The sequence below is a fragment of the Lepisma saccharinum genome, chromosome 5 (assembly GCF_977018435.1).
Source record: "Lepisma saccharinum chromosome 5, izLepSacc3.1, whole genome shotgun sequence".
In the NCBI taxonomy this organism is placed as follows: domain Eukaryota; kingdom Metazoa; phylum Arthropoda; class Insecta; order Zygentoma; family Lepismatidae; genus Lepisma; species Lepisma saccharinum.
In genome coordinates, this window is record NC_139233.1 from 21772358 (window position 1) to 21789789 (window position 17432).

General features: G+C 35.9%; 1 protein-coding gene across 2 annotated transcripts in view; it reads right to left on the bottom strand.

Annotated features, from left to right (window-relative positions):
• Nucleotides 1–17432, bottom strand: part of LOC145987711 (puratrophin-1-like) — a 984553-nt gene that overhangs the window by 30990 nt on the left and 936131 nt on the right. For both annotated transcript variants that reach the window (XM_083122282.1, XM_083122283.1), the window contains exons 15-17: nt 15286–16058; nt 6454–6627; nt 489–564 (exon numbers count right to left, since the gene is read on the bottom strand). In XM_083122282.1, coding sequence (XP_082978408.1) covers nt 489–564; nt 6454–6627; nt 15286–16058 — 1023 coding nt within the window. The remainder of the gene's footprint in view (nt 1–488; nt 565–6453; nt 6628–15285; nt 16059–17432) is intronic.

Below are 17432 nucleotides of genomic sequence, written 5' to 3' on the forward strand. Positions count from 1 at the left end.
GTGCAAGGCGGAAGTGCGAAATCTTCTAAATTTCACGTAAGTAATTTTAAACCGTGTTTACCGCAACCATCATGAAATCTTGAATCAAGTATCCAAAATATAGGTTTTCCCCAAGTCAATAAGTCTGAGAAAGCATACTGTTTGGAGTCAGTTTAGCCTATTTGCTATTTGAGATTGCTACCATGGGAATTTAAATCTTCCTATGATACCTAGCATATTATTTTTAATTCTGTAGTATCTGACATGTAAGTGCTCCTATTTTAAAATCTATCCCTAAAGAGGTTAAGTAAATTTGGCGAAATATAGGATAACCTTAAAACATGCCAGGTAAGTTTGTCATAATACATCATCTTAAGTTGATTTTCTGCAAAGTGAGGCTACTTGGAATGGTATGTACAGTTTAAAGAGGAATCCGACCTCATACAAAAATTGTCTAGTGATTAACACAAAAAAATATTTATGTGCATAATTGTTGTAGTTATACATACCTCTATAACATATTCCAGTGATTTCACATAGTCTCTCTCAGTCTGAATCATCTCCCTCATGATTAGAAGCAAAGTTCTGTGGGGGAAAAAATTATAAGATTAGTCAAGATATTATTTATACGGAGTGTACATGTTCAGCTTTGATTGAAGTTTACATTTCACCTTTACATATGTCTATTGTGATCTATCCCCTTCTCTAGAGGGCACTCATATTCTCCTATGAAGCTTGTCCACATTGACATGATATGTTGCATACCTTTAGGTCAAACACATTGGTAAGAATAATGATGAAACAGATAGAGGGGAATGTCCATGCTTTAAATGGGATTTGTACATTATAGGACCCCATTATACTACTCACTCTACCAGGTGGGAAAGCAGGTACTTCCATTTGTATTTTGATTATTATTTAACATGGCACTTTTGCTATGTAGCTACCATGTCGACCATAGCGTCGTTGCCTTGTAGTCAAAGGGTCCCGGGTTCGATACTCAGTGGAGGCACATAGTGGTTTGGATCCTACTTTACACTGTAGGTCCAGTCCCGATTAGCCTTACTCTGCATAAAGTGGACTTAAAACAACAAATCAATCAATCCTAACACACTGCGCTATCTGCTCTTTCCACCGGCATCTTTGTCTCCCCCTTGGCCTTACTCCCACTCCTTGTGCATGGTAAGCTCTTACTGGTAGTCTTTCTGCATCCATCCTCTTCACGTGTCTGAACCATCTCATCTGTGCCTGATCTATTCTGTCCTGAAGCTTCACTACACCCACTGTCTGTCGGAACTCCTCATTCCTTATTCCATCCCTTCTAGTCTTCCCCAATATACTCCTTAAAAATGTCATCTCCACTGCCTGCATCTTTCTTTTGTCTCTCTCTGTGATTGTCCAAATCTCTGTTCCATACATAATTATTGGCACATTGTATGTGTTATATATTACCGTCTTGCATTTCATAGGTACATTCCTGTTCCATATTAATCTTTGAATGTTTTGATATAGTCCACCACCCATTTGTCCTCTTCTGTTTACCTCCTCATTTGTTCTTCCACTTCTCTCAATTATGCTTCCTAGATATTTGAAGCTCTCCACTACCCTCAACTCTTCTGTGTCCATATTTATTCTTGGTTTCTTTCTGGCTCTGTTTCTTGTTGTTAGCACCTCGCTCTTTTCTGCACTGAATTTCATTCCAGCTCCTCTGATTTCCTCATTCTAACTATCAAGCTGTCTCTGTACTTCTTCTCTGTTTCCCCATATTACTAAGTCATCAGCGAACAACAGGGCCATCATATCTTCCTCTCCTATCTTCTTCCCCACCTATTCCATTGTAATTATGAAGAGCAGTGGGGGAAGAACACTTCCCTGTTTTAGTCCATTACTATACTGAACCACTCTGTTCTTCCCACTGGTGTCTTCACACAGCTCTGGTTGGTCTCGTATGTGCTCTGCACTCTACACACTATCTCTTCCTCGACCACTTTCTCTCTTAGAGCCTTCCAATTCATTGTTCTGTCCATGCTATTGTACGTCTTTTCTATATCTAGGAATGCCATAATCAAATCATTTCCATACTCGGAGTGCCTTTCCTGCATTTGGCTTATTTTGAATATCAGGTCTACTGTTGATCTGCCTCTTCTAAATCCATACTGCTCCTCTCTCATGTTCAGCTCTGTCACTTCCCTTATTCTTTTCTCTAATATTTTCTCATACAGCTTTGCTGAGTAGCACACTAGTGTTATTCCTCTGTAGCTTTTACATTCCTTTCTGTCACCCTTCTTGAATATGGGAACTATTAGTCCCTTTGTCCAATCTCTTGGCACTTCTCTCTCTTGCCACACTGTTTTCAACACTCTGTACAGCCACTGCACAACAATCACTCCTGCACCTACTATCATTTCCTCTGGCACTTCATCTACTCCAGGTGCTCTACCTCTCTTCATTCTCTTCAGTGCTTCCTCCACTTCTTTCCACGTGAGATTAACTTTTTCCTTCACTTCATCATGTTCATTTCCTTTTTCACGTACAGCAGTTTCTCGAAATGATTTCTCCACATTCTCCTTATTTCTTCATCCTCTTCTACAACGTTTCCCTTTTCATCCCTTAGCTCTCAACTGTCTTCTCTTTCTCTTCTCCTCTCTCTCACTAATCCATACAATACTTTCTTGTTCCCATCTACATCTTCTTCTAGCACTTTGGTCCATTCTTCCATACACTTTGTTCTTTCCTCCTTTACTACTGTTCTTGCCTCTTCCTTCTTTTCTACGCATTCTTTTCGTGCATTTTGTGATTTAACTTTAAACCATTTTCTAAATGCATCATTTTTGTTTTTCACTGCCTCTAGTTCTTTCATTCCACCATGTTTTTTTCTTCTTTCCTTTCTTGCTTGTCGTTCCACGTACCTTTTCGGCTGCCTCTACTAATTCTGTTTTAACTCTTATGCATTCTGTTTCTAATCCTTTGGGTTCATCTCTTGGCACTTTTGTTAGCAATATTTCCTGATATTTCTCTTTTATCATCTTATCCTTCAATTTCCACACTCTTATCCTTCTCTCTTGTTCCTCCCTTTTATCTTTTATTTTCCATTTCCTACTAATAGCCTGTGTTCACTATCTAAGTTCTCACTGGGTATTACCTTAATGTTGTTTATTTTCTTCTTTACTTCTTTGTTTAACAATATATAATCTATTACAGACTTTTGTTCATTATTCCAACTGTATCTTGTAATCTTATGGCTGTCATATTTCTTCTTAAACCAGCTATTACCTACTAACAGTTCATTTCTCTTACAAAAGTCCAGTAGTCTCCTTCCCTCCTCATTCCTCTGTCCCCATCCATCTGCTCCAAGTATTTCCGTATACCCTTTCCTGTCTCTTCCCAATTGTGCATTAAAATCACCCATCACAATTTGCCATTGCTTTCCTACATGTTCTTCCAAGTCTTCTTCAAATTCTTCTTTCTTCTCCATTGTATAGATCCACCAACCTCAGAAAATATGCAAACTACAGGGTTCCCCGTAACTTAACCTAGCGACACTGCTCCCATGCCAGAGTTTCAAATGTCTTGGTGGATCTATACATCCTGTTTGTGGGCCATACACTTGAATTATTTATATTACTTTCCCCTCTTACATTCATTTTTAGTTTTTTTACTCTGTCATTTACCTTCTCTACTTCCCCACTTATTCCATTTCTGACCACAAATCCAACCCCACTTCTGCTGCCCTCTTCAGTACCTGCCCAGTACAGTTTTCGTTTCGCTCATTCCAAAGATGTTGATTCCTCTTCTCTCCATTAGATTTGCAATTTCTTCAGTCCTTCAGTGTAACAACAGATTCTCAATAACTTAATTGTGTGTTTAACATTCTCAATGTCATCTAATTATCATCATTAAGTTTTCATACACCACATGCTGCATAGAACATATTCTTAATAGTCGTACGAAACCAGGAATCAATGCTCAGCATCAAACACGTATACGAAATACATTTTGAGGGGGGGGGGGGTCTGATCAAGTATCTCAATCATGATGATAATAATAATAATAAGAATAATTAAATTAAAATAATATTAATTAAACATGTAAATTAATTAATATTGTATTGTTATTATTACATGAATAGGTAAAAAGATGGTGAAAGAATAGATAAAAAGAGCATATGTTCATTTTCTAGCTTACATGTAGTTAAGATCGCCAAAATTTGCATAAAAATAAATGCCCTGGCAAGGAAATTAATGTCAAATAGATAAATAATTTAATATTTATTGAATGACAAAAAAGGAGTTAGATCCAATTGAAATAGACAAAAATAATTGCACGATGATCACTTTTAATTGCCTATTACAATTGACAAAAAGTAAACTTATTGATTAATATTTTATGCATTTTATCATGAGTACTAGTGTGCATAATCTTCTTTGGTACTGTCATTCAAAGCCATATGATCAAAATATAATCCTTACCTTGCAATAAGTTCAGCGGGAATAAATAACAATAAATAAAAACAATCAATATAGAACAAATGCTAAATTTTTAGTACTTGGTAAGTCTTTCGGTGGGGGTCCAGACCCCCTGGACCCCCCTTTCAATACATCCTTGTTGAGCACATACTTTTCATGAAACATTTTTGTCAGTTTTGTACTAGCATCATGAAGTAAGAAATGAAAATGAAAGGGTATGCTGTATTTTGAAGAGGGATTATTAAATGCAGCATAAAGGTTTTAAGAATAGTAAATTAAAATGAATGATAATTTTGTTTATTCACTGTTGTCAACTGTCAAATCCCTGCTGGAAATTTCTACTGTTTTCAGCAGACAAATTCTACTGTTTTCAAATGTCTTCTACTGTGTACTGTGAAATGTACTGAAATCCTATTGTAGATCTACTGTACAGCTACTGTGCTTGTCAGTAAGGCTACTGTACTGAAAAAACAATGTATATAATAATGTATAATACTTGCTTCAATATATTATAAAATCATTTATTGACTCCAAGAATAGACAAATTAATTCTTGACACTATATTGTCAGTGATTTTGAAGTTAATTGGAAAAACAGGACATGAACTGAATTTCTACTGTTTTTCTAATGAATACTACTGAACTCATATATATCTTAATGAATAAGTTACTGCAATTCTTCCTTAAGAAATAACTCAACCTTAAAGCAGCTAGCAGTTTGAATACATGATCATATCAGTTGATTTTCTTTTCAGCATGGAATTTCCATGATTATTATTATATCTGTGTAATGCAATTGCAGAAAGGATCTATTTTTTGATCAACGTAATCAACAGTGTTTGCTTGTTTTGATTTTTCAAGCATTGAGGGTCAGGTCTTCATTTAAAATAATTTTTTGCCATTTTCATGTGAATATAGGAAGAACAATATGTCAACTTATGTATAAAAGAGTATGTTTTCAATTTTCTACAAGTGTGTTAACCACAATGAAGCTACACATAAAAACATGTTCATTTTATTTGATTTCTTTGTCGTGTGAACGCATTCCTAAGTAGCAAGTTCCACATGCTATACGATACATTTATTTTAGTTGTTTATACGATTTTTCCATTGCATTTTCAGTTGTATAGATAAGAAAATTTTCATTACTGACAAGAGTGTTGTTTTCAGACAGCAATATACTGAACACAATAAAATATCTTACTTGTACAATTATATTACTGAAAACGTTAAGAGTACAGTTCAACTACTTAAGAAAGATGAAACAGTTGGACTACCAAAAACAGTAGAAAACATTAGCAGTACAGTTCATCTACTGAAAACAGTAGATGTTTCAAAACACCCATTGATCTACTGAAAACAGTAGACAGAATTTTCAGTAGGGATACGTGTACATCAAACATAAGAGAAAATAAAAAGATAAATAGACATAATTTGCAATAAACTTGTGACTTCTGACAAAGAGATTTGAGACACTTCAGTGGCCGTGCATTTAATGTGCTGAACTCTTATTCTCAGTACTGCAGGTTGTGGGTTCTTAAAAAAAAAGTCCTAGCTATGCCGTTTAACTGTATTTGTTCTTTATTTCATCTAATCATTGTTCATACCCCAACTAGTGCTTTTCTTTCCCATAGTACACCATACCAGTACCTTTACCAAGCTTAACAACTGTTTCTCTTAACAAAAAAATAGATAAATGTTTATGCACCTATAGTCATGTATGAATATGCAACAGTATTTTTAAATAATAAAAAATACCAGATCTGTTATTACTCTTTTTTAAAGTTTTTATTGATGCTGGTGCAAAACTGAATGAACATTAGAATTGGGACAGTTTCCTTGTGTGTGCTGTTTCTGATCATCAACGATAGGTATGAACATTATAGTTACTATTATTATACTAGAGAATTGAGAACTCTGAAGAGAAAACTGACTAACAGGTATGAAAGTCAAAGTTAACTTAACCTACAGCAAAATTGGCAATTTGCTAAGATCGGTGCATTGCTTACTTTTGTGTTTTTTGATCCTTGTTGTTGTCACTGGCATTACCACATGATGACTTGATGGGAGCGTGAAATTCCAATGTGGAAGAATGGCAATGAAGATGGCTATTGACAGGAACTGGTGGAATGACTTTGCTACCGTTGACTGTGCTGCCATCCTGGTCCTCCAGCTCATCTTCCCTGGAAAGTAGCATTAATCATCAGGAAGGAGTCTTTCTTAGGCAAGCACGAAACAATCATGCTTATACACATACAAAGAACATTTCTATTTTTATAGAGTTTATTTCTATCATTTAAGAGGGTGGCTACTAGAGTGCTGCAGGGAAATCGATTGATTCAATTGGTGTTTTTGTCCACTTTATGCACAGTAAGGCTAATTGGCACCGGACCTCCAGTTTATAGTGGGATCCAAACCACTATGTGCCTCCACCGGGATCGAACCTGACACCCCTTGATTACAAGGCGAGGATGCTACCATTGCACCAAATTGTTCACACGGACAATGCTAGATAGTGCACAGAATTGAGAGCTTCTTCACTTGAGTGAAAACCCTTGAACAAGCAAAACAAGAGATATACACTTGAAGCCCAGTAGTACACATATAACTGTGATTTGTCTGTGGTAGTGGACCTCAAATGTGGATCGCGAAGTGAAAGACGCAGTGAGATTGAAACTTAAGTGAACATAGACACCATCTCCATGTTAATGTAATATAGTTTATCTTACTAATACACAATGATAATGAAAATGAAATAGATGATTGTAGGCTGAAACTACTGAGGTGGATACTTTACATATATGTGTCTACGATTAATGTCACATTAAAACGATATTCGACTGTATGCACTCGAGTTGCCTGCAAAGGAGTACAAGTGAGCAAAAATGGTCCCATGCAGTATTCTAGTAGCTACCCTGTGACCCAGATAAAATTCAAGTATAATTCCCAGGTGAAATTCAAAGGTTAAAATAATAATTCTTATAATAGAAAATTGTATTATTAACCTTTACTCTGCCGAGGGGGTCGTCAGAAAGTAAGCCTGGTTTTGCCGAGGCCTTTGGCGCGAATTTTAAATTCGGAGTTTGTTTCACATATTCGAAAATGTAATGGACCCAGGAACATGAAATGACTTTCATTTGGTTGAAAAAGGACCATTCTTCGAAAATAAGGCTAAAGTTTGCATCGCCTTCCCAAAATAGCGAGGGAAGAGGAGGCAAACTCCCTATTTTTTTCATTCAAAGTTGGGGGCTGCAGCCTACCCAACCCTTCTTATAGGCTTTGGCATTTTGATTTCTGCACGGTTGAATGCCCTGATGTTTTAGCTGCAAAACAAAAGTTACCCGAAGTATATTGGTCAAATAGTCTACCAGTTATAACATTTTTTGTCAAATAAGTGTACAAATTTAAAATTCGCTCCAACTTCCATACGTAACTTTGGACTCAGGGGAGGGGGGGGTGCATCCACATGACTTGCCAAAGCTTCGTTTAACCCACCGTAAGTGTTTCCGACCAAACAGAAAATTATCAAGATAATAAAAAACAGGTAGTTTGTAATCAGCTGCATGGTCGAAATATCGACCAAAATACGAGTAAAGGTTAATTTACACTAACATTCAGTGAGGATACTGGACATTTGTAAGAGAAACTGACTGTTAGTAGGTAATACCTGGAATAAGAAGAAATATGACAGCCATAAAATCACAAGATACAGTTGGAATAATGAACAAAAGTCTATAATAGATTATATATTGTTAAACAAGGAAGAAAAGAAGAAAATGAACAACATTAAAGTAGCACCCAGTGAGAACTTAGACAGTGAACACAGGCTACTAGTAGGAAATGTGAGATGGAAAATAAAAGATAGAAGGGAGGAATAAGAGAGAAAGATAAGATGATAAAAGAGAAATATCAAGAAATATTGCGAACAAAAGTGCCAAGAGATGAACCCAAAGGAGTAGAAACAGATTGGAGTTAAAACAGAATTAGTAGAGGCAACCGAAAAGCTATGTGGAAGGACAAGCAAGAAAAGAAAGAAAAACCATGGTGGAATGAAAGAACTAGAGAGGCAGTGAAAAACAAAAAGTGGTTTAAAGTTAAATCACAAAATGCACAAAAAGAGTGTGTAAAAGAAGAAAGAGGCAAGAACAGTAGTAAAGGAGGAAAGAACAAAGTGGATGGAAGAATGGACCAAAGTGCTAGAAGAAGATGTAGATGGCAACAAGAAAGTATTGTATGCATTAGTGAGAGAGAGGAGAAGAGAAAGAGGAGACAGTTGAAAGCTAAGGGATGAAAGGGCAAACATTCTAGAAGAGGATGAAGAAATAAGGAGAATGTGGAGAAGTCATTTCGAGAAATTGCTGAAATTGAAAAAAGGAAATGAACATGAAGAAGTGAAGGAAAAAGAAAACAGCAAGGAAAAAATTAATCTCACATGGAAAGAAGTGGAGGAAGCACTGAAAAGAATGAAGAGAGGTAGAGCACCTGGAGTAGATGAAGTGCCAGTGGAAATGATACTAGGAACTGGAGTCATTGGTGTGTAGTGGCTATACAGAGTGTTGAAAACAATGTGGCAAGAGAGAGAACTGCCAAGAGATAGTTCCCATATTCAAGAAGGGTGACAGGAAGGAATGTAAAAACTACAGAGGAATAACACTAATGTGCCACTCAGGAAAGGTGTATGAGAAAATATTAGAGAAAAGAATAAGGGAAGTGACAGAGTTGAACATGAGAGAGGAGCAGTATGGATTTAGAAGAAGCAGATCAACAGTAGACCTGATATTCAAAATAAGCGAAATGCAGGAAAGGCACTACGAGTATGGAAATGATTTGATTATGGCATTCCTAGATATAGAAAAAAGCATACAATAGCATGGACAGAACAGTGATTTCGAAGGCTCTAAGAGAGAAAGTGGTCGAGGAAGAGATAGTGTGTAGAGTGCAGAGCACATACAAGGCCAACCAGAGCTGTGTGCAGACACCAGTGGGAAGAACAAGAGTGGTTCAGTACAAGTAATGGACTAAAACAGGGATGTGCTCTTTCCCCACTGCTCTTCATAATTACAATGGATAACGAATAGGTGGGGAAGAAGATAGGAGAGGAAGAGATGAAGGCCCTGTTTTTTGCTGATGACTTAGTGATATGGGGAAACAGGGAAGAAGTAGTACAGAGACAGCTTGATAGTTGGAATGAGGAAATCCGAAGAGCAGAAATGAAATTCAGTGCAGTGAGGTGCTAATAACAACAAGAAACAGCCAAAAATAAACCAAGAATAAATATGGACACGGAAGAGTTGAGGGTAGTGGAGAGCTTCAAATATTTACGAAGCATAATTGAGAAAAGCAGAAGAATAGATGAGAGGTACACAGGAGAGGACAAATGGGTGGTGGACTATATCAAAACATTCAAAGATTAATATGGAACAGGAATGTACCTATGAAATGCAAGAAGGTAATATATAACACATACTACTATGTGCAAATAATTATGTATGGAATAGACACTTGGACAATGACAGAGAGAGACAAAAGAAAGATGCAGGCAGTGGAGATGAAATTTTTAAGGAGTATATTGGGGAAGACTAGAAGGGATAGAATAAGGAATGAGGAGATCCGACAGAGAGTGGGGTGGTGAAGTTTCAGGACAGGATAGATCAGGCACAGATGAGATGGTTCGGACACATGAAGAGGATGAAAGCAGAAAGGCTACCAGTAAGAGCTTACAATGCACAAGGAGTGGGAATAAGGCTAAGGGGGAGATCAAGATGTTGGTGGAAGGAGCAGATAGCAGAGAGTGTTAGGAGAATGAGGACAAGATTGGAACACCGTGGAAAGAAAGGAGTGGTGGAAGACCAGGAAAAAATGGAGGGTTTTGACTTTTATGCCGAACCAGCCAGAGGCAGGAAATGGGAAAGGATGATGATGATGATTTGTGAATCTCTCCTTACATCTTACTAAGTATGTGAATAATAGAGCTGTTCGAGAGTAAAACTTGATAACCCACAAATGTGTTGAACTGATAAAAATGCAAGTTTATCCATTGCATTCTGACTTATTATTACCTGTACGTTCCACTCTACTTTTGATAATTAACAGGTACTGAATGGACTTTGTTCACTAATGTGTGAGCTACAGGAGACTGTGCAGCAACTGGACCCAATGTTATCTCAAATTTGAACGGAGTGTCGGATATCAAGTTTTACTTCCAAACTGCTCAATTAATGAACTCCTTAGATGTCAAAAACTAACAATTAACATATGAGTAAATGAGATTCACGACACTCACCTGTTTACTTCTAGACATTCAAAACTAAGCAATCACCTCAACTGAATTGTCTAAAACTAACGATAAAAGAGTCAATTAATGTAAATGTTAATGCTGATCACCAGTTTTGAAGTTTCAAAAGGCTATCACCCTCACCTTGTAATGTGAAATTAACCAATTATCCTTGAGACATCCAAGTTACAATAAACTGCTCATTACAGAGTAAACAGCAATTATATCCCCTCGTTTTTGACATCTAAATAAAGTGACTACCTCCCTTAGATGATGTCTCGGAGTAATAATGAAAACCCATAATGAAGCTGGAGGGCGGTAGCTAATATTGTTATTACTATTTCAGGGGAAGGGGTTAACCCCCCATAAAAAAACATCTTGGCACACCCTTGCCCGACATTGATTCAGTGTTATTTTCCTGTAGTTTACGGTTATTACAAGCATAAGAAAACAGTTTTTTTCTTTGTGACGTTTCAGGAGAACACACGCTCCTTTCATCAGACATTTATTTTCATTTTGACTAAAGATACAGTTATAACAATGGTTAGTAATTTTTAAACAAAAAGAATCTGTTATATAATGGATGTTGTCAATGTTACATTGTTGTAATATAGCAACTTAACTGTGAAAAAAGCAGTCTATTTTTTTAAATTATGAATCCCAAATATCATCAGGTAATTCAAATTCATCATTGTTTTCACAAAGTCTCTTGATGTTTTCTGTTACATTAAATTTTAAAGATGGTGGCTTACTCCATTTGTGAAAAAGAAAAAAATGAACGTTCTTCGTTCATTGCAGAAGAACACTGGAATAAATTAAATAATGAAAATGGTAACATAGATCCAGTGTGGAGTTTTCTTTTTCACAAATGGAGTAAGCCACCATCTTTAAAATTTAATGTAACAGAAAACATCAAGAGACTTTGTGAAAACAATGATGAATTTGAATTACCTGATGATATTTGGGATTCATAATTTAAAAAAATAGACTGCTTTTTTCACAGTTAAGTTGCTATATTACAACAATGTAACATTGACAACATCCATTATATAACAGATTCTTTTTGTTTAAAAATTACTAACCATTGTTATAACTGTATCTTTAGTCAAAATGAAAATAAATGTCTGATGAAAGGAGCGTGTGTTCTCCTGAAACGTCACAAAGAAAAAAACTGTTTTCTTATGCTTGTAATAACCGTAAACTACAGGAAAATAATTCTATCATGCAAGCAATGCGTACATACAAGAAAAACTATTATTCATCTATTACGGGGAGAGAGGTACGTACATTCCAGAAATATCAAATCAAGATTCAAACGACACTTCAGAGAATCAGATTTTTGAGAAGATGCAAGTTAAACAATATAGTGCCAAATTTTTTGAAGTGGAAAGTTCGAACTCGTAATACCTACACCAGTGATTTTAAAGGAAAGCTACAAATGTTAATGATAGGATGCCTAATCAGGGACTCGTACTCAGAATTGGACAGCCTTTCTCGAAAGACATATGATCTCCACATAACATTGTCAAATTCTTTGCACCCACTCATATGGGATAAAGTAAACAGAGCTACAGAACAAGTTGTAGAACACTACAGCAAGCTTTCAGAGAGGAGACTTCATAGGAAATTCTACCAGCTAATTCAAGAAGAACAAGTTATATACAACAACAATGAAAGAAGGGAAGCAGTTAATGTCACTGGTAAAATAGAAACTAAGAACATTGACAACAGATTATTTATAAATCTTACGGATATTGAGGTACCTGATGAGTATATAGAAATTTTTCAATTCGGAATGAAATTTTCAGTTGGTAGTGCTTATATACACAAGGAAGATTTCGTGATTTCAATAGAGAAAGCACTGAATTTCTTAGATGATGAGGAGGAAAAAAGAAAATTACGAAGTCTCACACATGATGCTCTTGATGAACGTTTAAGTTTTGAATACAACAGAAGAACTAACAGAGGTCCAAAATACACAGAACGGGAGAAAGAGCATATAAGGTTGGGAAAAAAAAGTTCATGGTTTCAAGATCTGGTTGAAAGAAAACGACATTTTCTTAATAAAATCGGACAAGGAAAATAAACCTGTCCTTATCCGAATTAAGGACTATAAAGAAAAAATGGAAGAATGTTTCAAATTAAACAATTTCACAGAAACCTCTCGAAACCCTATAACTAAAATAATAAATGAGGTAAAGAAAGTAATTGAAAGCAGTATCACGATACCAAGAGAAATGAAGAAAAAACTCATTGTCAAAAATTCAACCCTGCCAATTGCCTTTGGACTACCAAAAACTCACAAACCTGGAACTCCAATACGACCCATCATTGCAACTTTCACACATCCTGCATACAAACTATCCAAATATTTAGTTGAAAGACTTGCTATAATTAAACAACAAACACCATTCAGTGTTAAAAATGCATATGAAGTGAAACAGAAACTAAAAAATATTGTTTGGAATAGTGAGTATCGTATTGCAAGTTTTGATGTAGAAAATTTATATCCTAGTGTCCCAATAGAAGGTGCCACAGATGCATTACACAGATGGCTTATTGAGATGAAGGTTAACCCAGTAGAATCATGGGAAATGGTTCGATGGTTTACTGTATGTGCAAATTACAATTACTTTATATTTGATGGCAAAATCTATCAGCAAAATAATGGTCTATCAATGGGAAACCCAGTATCCGGAATCATCTCCAGCATTTTCCTTCATTACATAGAATCTCCAATTGTTAATGCGATAGGTGCAGATATCAAACTCTACATCAGATATGTAGATGATGTGCTAATTATTGCTAAAAATGAGAACACCATCATGGACGTATTTAAATCGTTAAATGAATCACATCGTCGCATAAAATTCACTTGCGAACCCATGAATAACAATGTAATTTCTTTCCTTGATCTGCAAATTAAGACAACTGACTCAATAATTCAAACATCAGTCCATAGAAAAAAATTAGCGGGAGAAAAATACATCCATGCCAAATCAGAACATTCGCGTATAACAATGGATAACATATTTTTAAATTTTTTCCTGAGAGCACAAAGACTATGTTCTAATAATGAGGATATCAAAAATGAAGAAGAAAGGCTCTTTAATATAGCAAAAGAAAATGGCTTTCACACTAACAGAATAAACCAAATCAAAAAACAAGTTGCAAGAAAACTAAAGGAAAAGAGAAATACAGACAAAGATGAAAAATCTGTTGAAAAGAAATTTGTGTGCATTCCATTCCACAAGGGATTCTCACATAAAATTGCAAAAATTTTTAGAAGTTTTAATTTCAAAATTGTTTTTAAATCACCAAGAAGTTTGGAATGTACATTTAATGAATTCAAAATGAGAAACTCGCTACCAGATGTGGAAACCACAGGAATATATAATATAAGTTGTTCATGTTCAAAAGATTATGTGGGACAAACAGCAAGGAAAATGGCAATAAGATGGCACGAACATGATTTGGACATTATAAATCTAAACCCAAGAACAGGTTTGTCAACTCATATCATCGAAGAGAAGCATTTGATTAAAAAGAGAAGGGTTTTAAAAAGATTAACGGGAAACACAGAGTTGAATGTCTGGGAAGCCTCGTTCATTGCAGAAGAACACTGGAATAAATTAAATAATGAAAATGGTAACATAGATCCAGTGTGGAGTTTTCTTTTTCACAAATGGAGTAAGCCACCATCTTTAAAATTTAATGTAACAGAAAACATCAAGAGACTTTGTGAAAACAATGATGAATTTGAATTACCTGATGATATTTGGGATTCATAATTTAAAAAAATAGACTGCTTTTTTCACAGTTAAGTTGCTATATTACAACAATGTAACATTGACAACATCCATTATATAACAGATTCTTTTTGTTTAAAAATTACTAACCATTGTTATAACTGTATCTTTAGTCAAAATGAAAATAAATGTCTGATGAAAGGAGCGTGTGTTCTCCTGAAACGTCACAAAGAAAAAAACTGTTTTCTTATGCTTGTAATAACCGTAAACTACAGGAAAATAATTCTATCATGCAAGCAATGCGTACATACAAGAAAAACTATTGATTCAGTGTGTGGTTGATTTAATTTTTTGTTATTTAGCATCGCTTTTCTGCAAATTTTGGCTAATCTTAAATGATGAGTGATAATATGACGAAATTGATGAAGGGAGACCCGTAAAGTCACCCAGCCCAGGCTAGGATTTGAACCTGTGACCCCTGGAACTGTAGCATGCTGTGCTAACCACTCTTCTCACATAGGTCGGTGCTACCAGTTTCGCACATTCAGATCAAGGTTACATAGAAGTTTCTGCAACAGAGCAATGGCAATTTTCTTCCAACTAGACATCTCCCCAAGTATATTACATTGGGTTGAGATCAGGAGTGTGTGGTGGCCACTGTATGATAGGAATAAACATTAACATTCAAAAATAAAGAAAAAATATGATCACTAGTTCCCTGCATGTTTGAGTTTAAGAGATAGTGTGGTATAATGTGCTTATCTTACACAGGGAAAAAACATAATAAAACTGTGATTCTAAACATTTTTTAATGTTACCTTTTGGCACTGCCGTCACTTCCTTCAGTTGTATTGTCCCCTGACGAATATTCACACCTGTGCTCTTCAGAATTGCACCTACCACAGGGAGTATCGTCGAAGCTTTCTGTAGAGTACTGCCAAGTACATGATCGCTGTAAATGTTTCTTACCTAAACGAGAACTATTAGTAACAGACTGTTCTACATGATTACTACACCTCCCACAACAACAACTACACTCTGCCGAAGACCCTGAAAAACTACACTTTACTCCATGTCCTCCGTGTATATGGGAATCTGCCGATGAGAAGTCCGCCGAGACTGTGGTACTGGCACACTTTATATCCTCTAACAAGTCCTCGGCACTTTCGCGCACCTCCTTGATGTTTCCGAGATTAGGCCTCCCATCTTTCACGTGCACCGAGGTATGTGAGCAGCAACCCGAATCTTGCGACAGTCCAGAATTGTCCAACAGGGAAACACAGCATGCAGACGTATCCCAGTACCGGCACATGTGACCAGAAACGTAAGGAGAACACTTAGTCCCGTACGGTAGAGACCCGACTGAACGTCGTCTACCTATGCTCACTGGTGTGCTTGCGGTCCACGACTGCTGGCTGTTGAACGACTTTAGGCTGCCCGACAGGCCGGAATCGTACGACTGGTCTAAAATGTCTCTAGGTGCTTCCAAACCAGAAACTTCTCCACATCCTAGCTGCTTTCTCATTTCCAGAAGACGAGACTGCCTTGTGCGGATAAGTTCCATTGTCTCTTGGCAACGAGAGTGAGCAAGCTGAAACAGAAATAAACAAATCATATTAATGGTCCAAACTAGCTGAAAAGTAATTCATTTGTTAAGATCATACGAGTTTTCCATAATTAGAGCACGTCATACATGATACAAATGACAAACACTGGAGTGTAATTTACATATATAGACATAAAACAAAGTTCCTCTGTAAGTGTGCTATCTGTAAAATGTCAATGGATTTTTCTGAACACTAGTTAGATTGGAGCTAGTTAGATTCACCAATACGTGAAACTACTACCCTATTAAAGTAATTATATTGTCAATTTCCAAAGAAATAGATCTAAACAATGTCTTGCTTGCTTCACTTGCAATGCAATAGTTTCTGTATGGCACATCAAGTTTGCACTCATTGCTTACAACAGATAATGCAAAATCAACTGATTACTAAAAGTGTATGTGAGAATATCTTGAAAATTGAAAATGCTCAAATCGTGATACCCATGGTTAATATTTTGATGATGTGGTTATGAAGGTATATACAAACACTGACAAACAGGATAACACTTATAGATGCATTACAAGACAAAATATTCTCAGTATTGCTAGTTAAAAAAGATTTTGTGCATTTGTGCAATGTTCTATTTGAATTAATACCATATTAACAATTCTCTGTATGCTGCAATAATTGTTCTTACTATATTGCACAGAAAGTTTTGCCTACGAATATTAAAAATAAATGTTAAGTTAAAAAAAAATATATTTGTCTCAAGCAAGAGAAAAAAGTGAATTCAGGGCACAGGAACCCAAAATTTATTCTCTCCCCTGGTGCAAAAACCTCTGGTGTAACTATGGACTTGGCAATTATAAAAGAGGCTTGTAATAAAATAAATGCCTATGTAATGCTCTAGTTAAGCACTGTTAATGCGAAAGGCTATCATATTGATGTTGAGCAAGTTTGCTTAAATTCATTAAGAAAAATCAATATTTAGTTTGTGGTATGGAATATTAAACAGAAGTTACTAACTGAAAAGCATTTCTTATTACAATGATCTGTTATTTAAAGAAAGGGCAATGGAAAGAATGTTAAGAAATTCGATTTGTTCACAGCAAATAAATATTATTTTGTAAAACTTAAAAACCCTAGCTTGTATTTGCATTTCTTAGGCAGTTTTGTTTTACTGTTCTTTGAGGGCAAGAACCTGAAGCAGCTCTTCTTTCAATCATGTATCGTCAAGGAATCAAATCTGAATGTTATTGTTTCTGTTTTGTTTCACATCGCATTGCTATTGTTTCACAAGGGATTGAACCTGAGACTCTCAAACAAAAGGCAGAGTGCTAGCCATCTGAATATGTGGGAACCCTTTCACTCTGTATCTATCATAATAAAATTATCTGCAAAGTACAGTGGTTCTACCA